Source organism: Notothenia rossii (assembly GCF_949606895.1).
Source record: "Notothenia rossii genome assembly, chromosome: 2".
NCBI lineage: Eukaryota > Metazoa > Chordata > Actinopteri > Perciformes > Nototheniidae > Notothenia > Notothenia rossii.
Genome location: NC_136904.1, coordinates 33,742,935 through 33,756,939, shown reverse-complemented (window position 1 = coordinate 33,756,939; position 14,005 = coordinate 33,742,935). Strand labels below are relative to the sequence as shown.

The 14,005-nt window shown below is 39.7% G+C and overlaps 1 protein-coding gene across 1 annotated transcript; it reads left to right on the top strand.

Moving 5' to 3' along the window:
* Positions 1–209: 209 nt before the first annotated feature.
* LOC307029586 (G2/M phase-specific E3 ubiquitin-protein ligase-like) lies at positions 210–3,662 on the top strand (the record flags this gene model as incomplete). The annotated part of the gene is made up of 8 exons (XM_079665667.1): positions 210–361; positions 1,301–1,321; positions 1,430–1,522; positions 1,629–1,939; positions 2,048–2,226; positions 2,376–2,550; positions 2,683–2,897; positions 3,009–3,662. 6 exons carry the CDS (start codon positions 210–212, stop codon positions 2,490–2,492), a joined length of 873 nt encoding a protein of 290 aa, XP_079521793.1. The 3' UTR covers positions 2,493–2,550; positions 2,683–2,897; positions 3,009–3,662.
* Between the last annotated feature and the right edge of the window lie 10,343 nt (positions 3,663–14,005).

Genomic DNA, 14,005 nt, shown 5'->3' with positions numbered 1-14,005 from the left:
TAACAATTTGCCGACAGTCCATTCTGTCATGTATTTATAGTGTCACTGAACTAGTTAACAGTCGCCTATTTCATTGTTTCTCTGTAGATTTCAGTAGGCCTTATGAGGCTGAAAGATGGTGTACTGAAGACTGTAAGAGGAACAGTACTTCCCCTTTTGATGCGACCAGAGTCGGATGCGGACGAATTGCAGAGAGCTGCTGAGCAAAAATGAAGACCTTCGACAGAAATGTACATGGTGGTCCCTACGTACTGCTCTACCCTGACGGTACAAAGATAACTAATATACCAGGAACAGAAGTACCCTTCACTCTAAACGAGTACAAAGAGGTAGTGGGGAAGGCCTACCAACGTATCACACTGTACATTTGTACAGCTGAAGATTTCTTTACATCTTGTAAGTAATTGTGAAATTAATTACCAACCAAGAAGAGCTTTTTTAATTGATTTGTTTGTCAAGGAAAGCACTCTGTTGTTCTGAGTAGTCTAAAATCCCCTTTACCTGTTCTTGTATTTCACAGCTCAGGAAACCAGCTCTGAATCCAACTCATCGGATTCAGAGGTCATCATCATGAGTCCAACTTCTGCAGAATTCAATGCAGCTGATACATTAGTGAGTACTACATTTGTTGTATCTTAGATCGCTTATATTGTAAATTCTAGCTGGAAATGAAAATGTTTCTAGATTTCACATAGACGGCATATTTTTACGATGAAACATGTCCCAAAATAGCATTTTAAATTGCGGTAAATGTTGCAGCGTCCTGGCCTACACATATTATACAAACTTAAGAAAACAACTTTATTTAGTGCAGATCCCTGCAAAATCACACCATAATAATTTGTATGTTTTTCACTGAAAGTAATAATGTAAGAAGGATCATTCCCCCTGTCGCAAATCACATACACTATCAGTCAGAATAATAGAATTCAATATTTATGTTTAAATGTGTTAAGCTCTAGTTCTGTCCAATTTGAAGTGTCACACTGATATATTGTTTTTTACTTCCAGGTATGGGAACCTGCAGTCAGGCAGTGATTCAGCAGCTCCAGTAATTGTGGCTCCTAAACATTGTCTATTGTTCACATTTAGCCTTGTCTGAAAATATTGTCACACAATTAATGTCTTAAACTACATGAAATAATGTGTCACACTGACCCAGAGATCCACATTTGTGTACATTAGAATAGTCTTTTCTTTCTAAATCAGCCCTCTGATAGCCATGATTTAAAATACTTCAACTTACCTGTCCTATCCCTGTTATGGTTTGTGATTCAGGTCTTATTTTCTGACTCACAAGAGGGCCCAGGAACATCAGAAGGTGTGCTGGAAACTGCGTGCTAAAGGCATTATACTTTCCTTTCTACAATTCAAGTATGTTTTATATGAAAACATCAACAATGTAAACTTGTGTATGTCTATTTCTCAGCAAATATACTCAGCTGTATGCGCCCATTGTAATAGAGGATAAGGATGACTCAGACAGTGTTGAGTGCAGTCATGACATTCCAGAGGATACAAAGTAAGAGAAAAGTTACCCTTACTTCAACTGTGGTTGTTATTTTTCCTGATCAAAAATGTGTGCTATGGTGTACCATTTAACATGGTCATAATTTATCTGATGAAAGGGTGGACCAGCAATCACTTTCTGAGATAACTGCAAACCTGGCCCTAGAGATTGACCATCGAGCTTTCAGCAGATTTAACATCTGTCGCTCGAACATCTGGGATGGAGCAGTCAGAGGATTCAAAAGGGCAACATTCTCAGAAAAGAAAGACATCCTGGTGAAATTCTCTGACGATGAAGGGAGGTTTGAGGAAGGTTTCGATACAGGTGGCCCCAAGAGAGAATTCCTCTCCCTTCTCATGAAAGAGCTGAACAAACGGCCCATATTTGATGGACTTGTGGAGAGCCGCTACCTGGTCTACAATTCAACAGGTTCTGTTTTGTGTATAATGTTTTAAAAGAACCTATATTTCAACCTTGCAGTGTTTTCAAATATGGAAACTGATTTAATATTTCTTTATTCTGCATTATCTTGGACAGCTATCAGAGAGGATGAGTATTATTTAGCAGTGAAGATGATTGCTGTGTCCATTGTGCATGGTGGACCTGGTCCTAATTTTCTGTCTGAGGATCTGGTCAGCTACATCTCAGGGCAGAGCAGTTTCAAGGCATCTGTCGGAGACATTACAGATGAGGAGATAGGGAAAGTCCTACAAGAGGTATGAGAAGGGTGTGACATTCTAGAATAGGTAAAGAGAGAGTTTTGTCCACTTAAACCATTCTTTCAAGATATACTTCTGGCATTACCATTTTTTATAATTACGTGTCATATTTGAAATTTGTGGGACTCTGTTATCTCTTCTTTTAGATTCAGAATTCACCCTCAGTGGAGATCCTTCAGGACTTGATGACACGGAACAGTGCCATGTTGCAGACTGCTGGGTGCTTCAGACATGTCAGGTCATGTGAAGAAGAAAAAAAATGATAGTAGAGGATTACCTGAAGTGGTACATAATCCACAGGAACAACACTGCAATCGAAAAGTAGGTTTTTGTATTTCATTGTTATTGCTAAAATAATTATGAAAAACGTGTTGCTGTTGTCCCATTTTCTTGCTTACTTACTTCTACATGATGCACATGTATCTTTGCATGCATCTTTTAATTGTATTTTAGATTCAAGGCTGGACTTGAAAGTTTGCAGTTTCTGACAGCTCTGCAGCAGCATCCGACGGTCCTGACCCCTGCTCTCTGTCATGCCGATGTGAAGCTGTCTGCTGCAGAGATGGAAAATCTGTTCCAGCCTGAATTTAGTCAACAGGGAAGCAACAGAAGGGCTCAGGAAGAGAAAGCTATGAGTTACTAGGCAGACTATCTTCTCGATTGTGAAGGTTAGTCAATTTGCTCTTGTCTGATTTTTATACACCCAGATTATAAAAAGTTCCGGTGTTGATGTAGATAGTATTTACTGTCAATTGATTCCAATGTTCTCTACTTTTTAGAAAATGACAGCTCAGTGACCTTGGAGGAGGTGTTAGTGTTCGCTACAGGTGTGCCATGTGTGCCTCCTGCTGGTATGAGTCCTCTGCCACGCCTTCAGTTCCTATGTTCTACAACGTCAACATTCCCAATGGCAAATATCTGTGCCAACATTTTAAAGCTTCCTCTTTTGGACACTTATGGTGCCTTCAAAGCCAACATGAACTTTGGCATTAATAATTCCCCCGGCTTTGGGTGCCTTTAAACAATTAAATAACTTGTGGTAAAAGTTAATGTTGCCACACACAGTACACAGTCCGTTGCTTTAATGTTGCGGTCTGCCAGGCCAAAATGTTGTGACGTAAGAGAGATGTGAGTATTTTTCATGGCAGATTTGTCCTATTTCATATCTAACATGTGAACAACACCACACATTTGTATTGTATTGTTATTGTATTCTCGTTAGGTAGGTAAGGTAGACCGTGGTTAAATCAAGAGTTCAGAACATGTGTTAAGATGTTTTACAAATATTTACATAAACAGTAAATAAAGACTGCAAAAGGCACCTTGTCGTGCAAATGTGCCAATTTTGTTTTGCCCATTTTATCAACATGTTTTTACATGGACTTTGTGAAAGAGTAAAGCTGAATGACTCTTCATTAAATGGTTTAAAAGTGTTTCATTTTAACGTAAGGACTTGTTTTTCTACGTATAGCATATATGTTACACACTCGCTACAAAGATGACACGGCTGTAGCTGGTTCACAAGATTTTATTCTCAGATCCACTGTGAAAACAGAAATAACAGTAGCATATGTGACCGATGCAATGAATGAATGTTATTGTTGATTCATCAATTTGTTATGGGCTGTGTCTGAAATCACTCAATACTCCCTATATAGAATTCCCTATATAAGGAGTAGGGAGTAGTGAATGAGAGTGATTTCGGACACGCCTTGGTCTTTAAAATGTCCGAAAGTGAAGCCTCACAGAGAACAAATTAATCCAGCAAATATTCACATTTTAGAGGCTGGAACCTGCTTATATTCAAAACAAAATTTAAATCAATTACCAAAATATTAGGTGTATAATTTTCTGACGATCGACCATTCAACTGATAACACAGATGTAACACTAAACATGTTTTACAAAATACATGAATATGCTGTATGTTTATTTAAACAAAGAAAGGTTTTAGTCTAATGACTTATGCAAAGATACAAGCTGAATATTTCACTGGACTTATCTACTCAGAATTGCAGCATTCTAAATAATATTCAACCTACATTGGAAACTCTAGGGGGCTGGTGGGGCAATGTATTCTACACTCCAGACATGTTTTTCATGGAAATGTAATTCTGAACAGCAGCTGTCCAGTTCACTGGTGGAGCCAACCCACTCCGTCTTTGCAAGTCCACAAAATGCATCTCCAGATTCTCATCACCACACAAATTGTACTGGGATGATGCTTGCATGATGTCATCAAAGTGGTGTAGGGCTTCCAGGGACACTGGAAATCCACACTCCCTTCCGCCAAACCTAAGACCAGTCATAAATTGAAACATGAGTCAAGTGATTACAAATGGATCATTTAACCCCCCAAACATGCTAGATAAGCATTATAACTAAAACTCCATTGAGTCAGTTCTTCGTTAATTAAATCCTAAACAAAGAGCTTTGTCTTGAGAAGTTAATCTCAGGTTAACAGCAGCTCTTTCAGTCAAATATGGTCATTCTACTCACTTTCTAACACTAGGTACTTTTTGGAATTGAGTAAGATAAATCGACAGAATAGCTTTGGATATCTTCTGATTTAGGTTTTGTGTTGGAATCCATTTTTAGTCGTTTAAGACTTGAAATCATTTTGAAATAATGAGTTTTCAGACTAAATGAATGACGTTATTTATCAAGTGACAAACTTGTCATATTGGGCTGATACACCAAATTATATGAAGTCAGATATATTTTTAAAGTAATATTACCAAACAATTTGAATACAAACCTGTGAGGCAGGTGGTACATGGCATCAGGTTTACCTGATGGACACTGAGACAGGCGAACAGGTCGGATGGTGTGGTTGTTCCACAGCTGTCTGTACTCATCGAGGTCTTTTTGTAAGATGCCCAAAAACACATATCGCAGCAGACACTTGTGCTCATGGCTCCCATTGAAGAGGTGCCTCTCTCTAAGGTCACTGAAGAGCTCGATCCAGAACTGAGTCCTAATGGTGGAATTCAAAACTTTTGTATTTCATGAAAAAAAGACAACTTCAAGTAAAAAGTCACAATATTTTGCTAAAAAGTCACAATATTTTGAGAGATGTTGTACATTCCTTGGTGCGCTGCTACATTATTTCATTTGGGAGCACATAAACTCCCTTTGGAAAATGTTAGTGTACAGCTCTAATGTATTTTCACAATTTTTTCAATTTTTTTCATCCAGATAGATTTAAAGTATTTGGGCACCTCTGTACTATATACACACACACACACACACACATATACATTCTTGGACCTGACCTTAAAAGGCTATACCTTTACTTTCTGAAGAAAGACCACCAACTCTCGATGCGCTGGTTTGCAGTTGAGGTACCATACATGTGACTGAGGGCTCCTGCAAAATCATCTGTGTGTTGAGATCGTAATGTGCAGTTAATGGCTGCCATAGTGCCGTTTTCAGTTCCACAGTCAGTGCGAAGGCGGGCTGGAAGTACAGATGGAGCACTGAATTTCGGACTCCAGCTTACAGCTTCCTGCCTACCACCAGCCAAAGACCAGTATAGAGGAATGTTAAGCCCTCCCACTATTTTCCAAGAGGGCGTTGCCAGACTTTAAATTTCAGGTTTTAACCAGGAGATGGCGCTTCATTCACAAATACAGAAAGACAAGTTTCATGGACTTTCAGTTGTGTTTTGAAGAGCATTTTAACACATCAATATTTTAGATCAACTAAAGTATATCTAATCTTGTAATTCAATAATATATAGTCTTTATATATTAAATAATCATAATGTAAATGTTTACATTACACTTCTTTATTTGTTATGCTCATACTTTAACCTTTACAATCGTTTGCTTTAATATGCAGTATATTTTTGTGTTTGCTTCCTCCTGCTCCCTTTCGGACACATACTGTATGATTTATTATTATTATTAATATGAAGATATTATTAAGATAAGATAAGATGTTACTTTATTGATTGAACATTTTAGTTTAGAATGTGCTGTCCCACGGTAATTCAGAAGGCTCACAGGTCACATTCCGACCATTATTTAAAACAATAGGTGGTTTCACACCTTCTACAGTTTGATTTGTATAGAGGGAGCTCTGTCAGTTTTCGAATTACCCATTTGCTTTCGGGGAGCCCTATTTTTCAGAGCACATCCTGCTACTAAATATGTCACACGCACGCTCTGTTGACTGGCGCAGCAGCGCGGATGCGATCAATTGCTATAAAAACACTCTTCTACTAATACAGACGGTGTCACTATGCCGGCGGATGTGGCCGTTGTTGAAGCCTCTTCAGGCTCCGCATCGGCAGGCCTCTCCCTCGGTGTGGAGCTGTCAAACTCGACCCTAACGCCGCTTACAGCCGGCCAACTAAAAGTTGTTTTCCGTTCACGTTGTCATTTTTAGACTCCTTCGCTTCTTTGCTTGTGAATCCAAAAGCTGTGACGCTTGGCTGTTTTCGTTTTGCCATATTTTTTTATTACACAGCCAGAGTTAAAAAAATATCAATATGAACATTTCAAATACCGCGCCGGCATCACCGCCATAATCATAGCAACGTAAGTAAGAATGCAGCGCCGCCACATACAGATGGCAAGACCCAGACATATTCACAAATATAAAACAAATATTCAGAAACTGTAATGAACAATAACTATTATTTATTTCAAGAACTGTTATTTACAGAAACTCAACATTTCTAATCTGTGTGACACTAATATGCACGACTGTTTTGGGCTCCCCCTATTTATCTCAAAGTCAGCCTTCAGGGGAGCTCCCTCGCTCTTCGGGGGAGCCAAGCTCCTCCTAGCTCCCCCCCATTTCGAACAGTGTCTGTGGCTGAATGGCCAGCGATTAGGTGCGGCGCATTTGTCATAAGTGATCAGAGCTAACTGCCTGCCGTCAGATTTCATTTAAAAAACAGATCTGATTTTAAGACTATTTCTGCGCTCATAAAGAATGATAAGAATACGAATAATGCGTATTGAACTGGTTTCATTAATTAGTGAGTTTATTTAAAACTAGAACCGCCAATCGGGTCCATTTGTGTGATGTGTTGTTGTGTGTGTGCAATGTAACTTTTTTTCAATAAAATATTAAAGTCTCCCAGTCCCTGACTTTTCCTGAAAGTGTGTTATGTAGCACCCTATGTTGTTAAAAATTGCATTCTAATAGCGGGATTTGACGGGTTTAGGTAGGCCTATACAAAAACCTCTGGCGGTTTTAGTGTTAAGGTAATTAGGTACAGTAGAAGCCCTTTTTTTTATCAGTAACGAATTTAGCAGTTGAACATAAAAGTCAACTAACTGAGGGTCACTTGCAATGACAGTGTTGTGTCTAACTGTAAGCTTGTCACTCAGAGTAACCTACCGTTAATTTAGCTGCTGGAGAAGAAAGATCAAGGGGGGAGGGGGGGAGAGAGCTGTGGTTGATGGGCCATTAGTTGTGTAAATACACAGCTGAGAGCTGCCGTTTCATTCAGACTGTTTAAAAAACTGTAACAACGGACTATTTTTCTTAGCGGATGCATGTCAATTTAAATCAATACATACAACTATTTTTTAAATCAATACATACAACTATTTTTTAAATCAATAAAAAAAATATCTAAATCCATAAAAGCATTTCAATTAATATTGGGAGTCATGTCGTTACTTTGTTGAGAATTTGGTCTTGTAATAAGCGGGATAATTTGCAGCGACTTGTTCCTTTTGGGGAAAATAACACCCGTCATGTGTGTGTAGTAGAGGTGTGTGTGGTTAAAACACTTTCATGAAGTGAAGGAATTTCCTTCTATAAAACAGCTGTGGGCAGCAGTGAGTGTCACGGACATGAATTCATAGATCAAGGCAGACTGGTGCACACACTCTCCTGTCCTGCCAGGCGACACGCCCGTTCTAAGCCGTGTCCCTCACTCCTCACATCCCAAGCATCCCCACAAGTGTATTATGTTGTTACATCGTTTCAGATGTTATGTTTCAGTTGTGCTCTGTTTATGTTCAGTGATGCAAACTTGTCACCTTTCGGCGAAATTCGCCGTTTTGAATCCAAAATAAGTCGTTTGTGTGATTCATGTAGATCTGCAATACAAATATTTTTGGGGTATGGGGGGGGCTGGGACCCGGAGTAATCTGCGGCCGTGAGCTGTTATGTGCCATCATGACACGCATGATGTTCTTTTTTTATATATTATAATGAAGTACGAGCTGTGTGCACGAGTCTTCCTGCCTGTCGGCTCTGCTCATGGATGTATAATAAGGCTCTGCTGCTCCGAGATGATGGTCTAGCTTCAGCAGCTACATTACCTACGGGTGCGTTCGTTAATATTAACTGTGCGTCCGGAGTCACTGTGGCACAGACTGGACCGCTGGTGAACAGCTGTTAGAACGGGCCGTTCAGGTGTTCAGAGCAGAGCTCCCTGTCGGAGCGGCAGAGCGTGATGTGAACTGAAAAGTTTTTCTGTGGCAATATTATTTAAGGAATCGTTGAGCTAGCTAGCTAGCATACATTGTCACTATCTGCTAACGTTAGCTTTAGCCTTCTATTTCTAATAGTTTTTTTCATAGGCTATAAACAGAGGTGGTATAAGTATATATATTGTACTTGAGTAAAAGTAGAAGTACTCAGATCTTGTACTTGAGTAAAAGTAATAGTCCCAGAGTGTAGGAATACTCTGTTACAGTAAAAGTCCTGCATTCAAAATGTTCCTCAAGTAAAAGTAGAAAAGTATTATCATCAAAATATAGTGAAAGTAGCGACAGTAAAAGTAGTCATTGTGCAGATTGGTCCATTTCAGAATAATAGATATGATATGTTTTATAATGATTGATCATGAACGTGTTCTCAAAGCTGCTAAAGGTGCAGCTAGTTTGAATGACTTTGTAGGCTATACTGCAGGGTAGCTTGTGGATTTACTCCAGGTGGAACTAAAGTCTGATTTAACACTTGATTATATTTCACTTAATTAATCCAGATCTGTGAAGTAACTAAAGGTATTAAATACATGTAGTGGAGTCAAAGTACACCATGTACCTCTGAACTGTAGTGGAGTAGAAGAACAAAGTAGCAAAACATTGAAATACTTAAATAAAGTACAAGTATCTCAAAATTGTGCCCAAGTATAGTACTTGTTGAGTTTATGAACTTATTTACTTTACACCATGTGGCTATAAAGATAAAAAGACTTAAGCCTTGCACAGAGGCCTGAAAATACATTTTCAAAATGCTCAACAGTGCTGCCAAAATTATAAACTGACTGCTCCACAATTTGAAATAAATGCTTTTATATATTTCTATTATGTGACTCTTTGGCGTTTCTGTTATTATTAACACTGCTGCTTCAGTTGTTCTGACTGCTAAAATCCTCTGTAATTCCGTGGGGTGGGGGAGCCGGGGGCTCGGATCCTTGTCACCTTTTTCATACCTGATGAGTTTGCATCCCTGTATGTTAAAAAGCCTCAGTCACCTTAATTCATGTAATAAAAACATCTCAGGTCAGTAACACTCAAAGCTAAATGTGCAATACCATGTTCAGCTATGTTACTATTTATAATGTTATTGTTGTTACATCCGAAGATGTACAAATTGAAATGATTTCTTAACTTACAGTAGGCTATTTTTTACAATGTGTGTTGGAAGGATTTATTAAATTACAATGAATATTGTCATTGTTGAAGGCTTTTAGAGAAGGGTGAACTATAAGCCTGAATTACATAAAATGTTATAACTAAAAACATAAAAGCCACAATAAATAAGTCACAATTATTGTAGTTATTTTTACCTCCCGTATTGCTTTCAACCCACCAGCTTTTATGGTGTTGTTACGTCACTAACTGTAAGCTTGTCACATACAGTCTATGGTCACTCAGAGTAACCTACTGTTAATTTAGCTGCTGGAGAAGAAAGATCAGGGGGGGAGGGGGGGAGAGAGCTGTGGTTGATGGGCCATTAGTTGTGTAAATACACAGCTGAGAGCTGCCGTTTCATTCACACTGTTTAAAAAACTGTAACAACGGACTATTTTTCTTAGCGGATGCATGTGAATTTAAATCAATACATACAACTATTTTTTAAATCAATAAAAACATTTTCTAAATCCATAAAAGCATTTCAATTAATATTGGGAGTCATGTCATTACTTTGTTGAGAATGTGGCCATGTAATAAGCGGGATAATTTGCAGCGACTTGTTCTTTATGGGGAAAATAACACCCTTCATCCAGATGAGGATCCCTCCGCTACACTTTGGGATCCTGATCGACCGACGAAACTCCATTAAAATATACATATTTTTGGTGAATTACTGAGTTTAGGCACGTTAATAACGTTTTAATGAAGTTGAATACAGTATATTCATATGTGTCAGTAATTTCATGTCAATTCGGCGAACATAAACATAAATGATCGTGGTGAAGATGATGATTAAATTAGGATTAAAAATCGAGAGCCGGGCTGCATTTCCTCCCGTTCGTTTTTTTCGAATAACAAAATTATTTTGTTAAATAACAACATGTTGATGTTTTGTGAATGATTACATGTCTCTTATTTAGCACAGAGTATGATATCCGTGACATATGGATCTTAACAAAGTTCCGCTGTACATCCAGCGTACTGTATCTGACTTTATTTCACATGAGCTCCAGTGTGGAACCCCACTGCACCTCCTGGTGGATCAATGATCCATTGCAGCTGGCTTCATTATAAATACATTTATCTATCACGGGGGCGGTCTCAAGTCAAGCTGGAGGTTTTCCCTTGAGCGAGGGCAGATCACGTACCAATCACGGCCCTCGCGTTTCAAACTGTCCGAAATGAATCGCTCCATCTGTAGTCCAAACTCCGATACACACTGCAGGTAGTACTGCGCAATGATGCCCGGAACGTTGTTAGTGCTGCCACTCCTGAGCCACATAACTTTCCTTGAAAAGCCGTCGATGCAGCCACTGATGGCAATACCAAAGGGTTTAAGTTTATCATATCCATCAGCGTGCCACACTTGGTTTGGTCCTGCTGTGACGTATCCCCTTCGGACAAACCTTCGCCTGGAACGAAGTTGAACACCAGATGGATCCAGTCTGGAATTTGTCTGTCTAACATCCTCCCTTTTTACTGTCAGGTGATACTTTTGCTGCAATGTCTGCCACATAGCTCTGTAACCCAACAGCCGACCCGAGCCTCTCAGTTCATGTGCAACAGTTTGGTGTACAGTGCCAATGGGAGTGTAGTCTGTCCTTCTTGTTAAGCCAGTGTTCGTAGCGGCTGTAGACTGAGACGGAGAGAGAGAGAGAGAGACTCACTGCTGTGTGAACAGAGTCATTCTCTACCAAAAAGCAGCTCCACACTTTAAGACAATATCTGCTACCTAAATCTTGAAGCAGACTTTAAAATCTCTCTCAAGGTCATTGCATCTATTGCCTCTTCAATAAAAAGCCTAAAGTAAATACATCACGGACCACTATTGCGGTAAGCATGTTGTAACTTCCGATTGTTGTTGTCATCTCCGGGTATCCCGTGTGCCTGTTCTGTTGCTGATAGCTTATTATCTTAACTTAATCGATCGTTTTAAAACTCTTGATCACGGCAACTGCCTGACGTTGTAATCACACGTTACTACAGCTTAAGCACTCACAAACTCTCCTTCTCTTAGCGACTGTAACTCCACAGTTGCCTACACTCTTTTCGGGTTTGCTAACGGTAGCTACTTTAGCTTGATAGCTAGCCATGGCTCTTTCCCCACCCTCGGGTGCTATTTCCTGCTCTAACTGTCTCATGTTTGGTTACTCCCCTACCTCCTTTACTGGTACCGATACATGTGTTAAATGTAGCATAGTTGTTAGGTTGGAGGCGGGAATCATAGCCATAGAAGCCCGGCTCCGCATCTTAGAAAATAACTCAGCTACAGTAAAGCCCATGTTAGCCGGTGCGGACCGGCAAAAGGTAGCTCCTCTTAGCCGTCCCCCGGCAACTCCCGAGCAGCAGGGAGAATGGGTGACTGTTCAGAAGGGGCATAACGCGAAACCCGCAGGTCCCCACCAACCCGTTCACGTATCCAACAGATATTCCCCACTCAGCGAGACACCCGCTGAGAAGCCAACTCTGGTTATTGGTAGCTCTATTATGAGACACGTGAATTTAGAGACCGAAGCGTCCACAGTCACATGCATTCCGGGGGCCAGAGCGGGCGACGTTGAGGCGCATCTTAGACTGCTGGCTAAAAATAAACGTAAATACAGTAGGATTGTTATTCACGTCGGTGGTAATGATGTTCGTTTACGCCAATCAGAATGCACCAAACTTAATGTGGCGTCGGTGTGTATTTATGCTAAAACAATGTCGGACACCGTAATCTTCTCTGGTCCCCTCCCCAATCTGATCAATGATGACATGTATAGCCGCATGTCATAATTTCAGCGCTGGTTGTCTTGGCGGTGCCCAGCAAACAATGTGGGCTTCGTGAATAATTGGACAGCCTTCTGGGGAAAACCTGGTCTGATTAAGAGAGACGGCATTCATCCTACTTTGGAAGGTGCAAATCTCATTTCGGCAAACATTTCAGGGCTCTGTGGACTTAATCCATGACAAACTGGAGTTGAGACCAGGAGGCAGAGTCGCAGTCTTACACGCTTCTCTGCGCTCTCTCCTAGGCAGTCATCCATAGGAATCCCGAACCCAATAAAATACCCAATATTAACGGTGTGTGTGTCTGCCCAAGGACAATTTAAGGTAAAACCTAATAGAGGTGTCATACATAATAACCTAATAAAAGTAAATGTAACAACTACTACAGTGCAACAAAACAGGAAGATTAAATGTGGTCTCTTAAACATAAGATCTCTAGCATCTAAAGCAATACTGGTAAATGATTTAATATCAGATTATAATATTGATATATGCAGTCTCACTGAAACTTGGTTGAGACATGAAGAATATGTCAGCATAAATGAGGCCACTCCACCCAGCCATATCAATACTCATATTGCCCGAGGCACGGGCCGAGGAGGTGGAGTTGCAGCAATCTTTGACTCAAGTTTACTTATCAATACTAAACAAAAATTAAATTATACCTCCTTTGAAAACCTCATTTTCAGTCTTACGCATCCGACCTGGAAAACTTTGCAGCCAATCTTATTTGTTACAGTGTACCGTGCACCAGGTCCTTATTCAGAATTCTTGAGTTTTTATCAGCTTTGGTACTTAAAACAGATAAAGTAATTATCGTAGGTGACTTTAATATTCATGTTGACGATGATAAAAATAGCCTTACTGTTGCATTTAACTCTATATTAGATTCTGTTGGTTTCTGTCAGAGTGTAAATAAACCAACCCACTGCTATGATCACACTCTTGACCTTGTTCTGACTTATGGTATTGAAATTGAGCAACTATTAGTCGAACCGCATAATCCTGCTTTATCCGACCATTTCTTAGTAACTTTTGAAGTACTGTTACTAGACTACAAAGCATTAGCCAAAAGATCCTGCAGCAGAAACCTATCAGTTAGTGCTATAGCCAAATTTAAGGAAGAGATTCCACCAATACTTAACTCGATAGCATGTCTGCATGTAGGGCAGGAAACTTATACAAAATGTACACCACCCCAAATTGATCATGTTGTTGATAGTGCTACAGATGCGCTGCGAATAAAATTAGACTCTGTTGCTCCTTTGAAAAAGAAGAAAATAAAACAACATAGATTAGCTCCATGGCATAATGCCGAAACCTGCAAAATAAAGCAAAAGTTGAGACAACTTGAAAGGATATGGCGTTCCACTAAACTTGAAGAATCTCGTTTA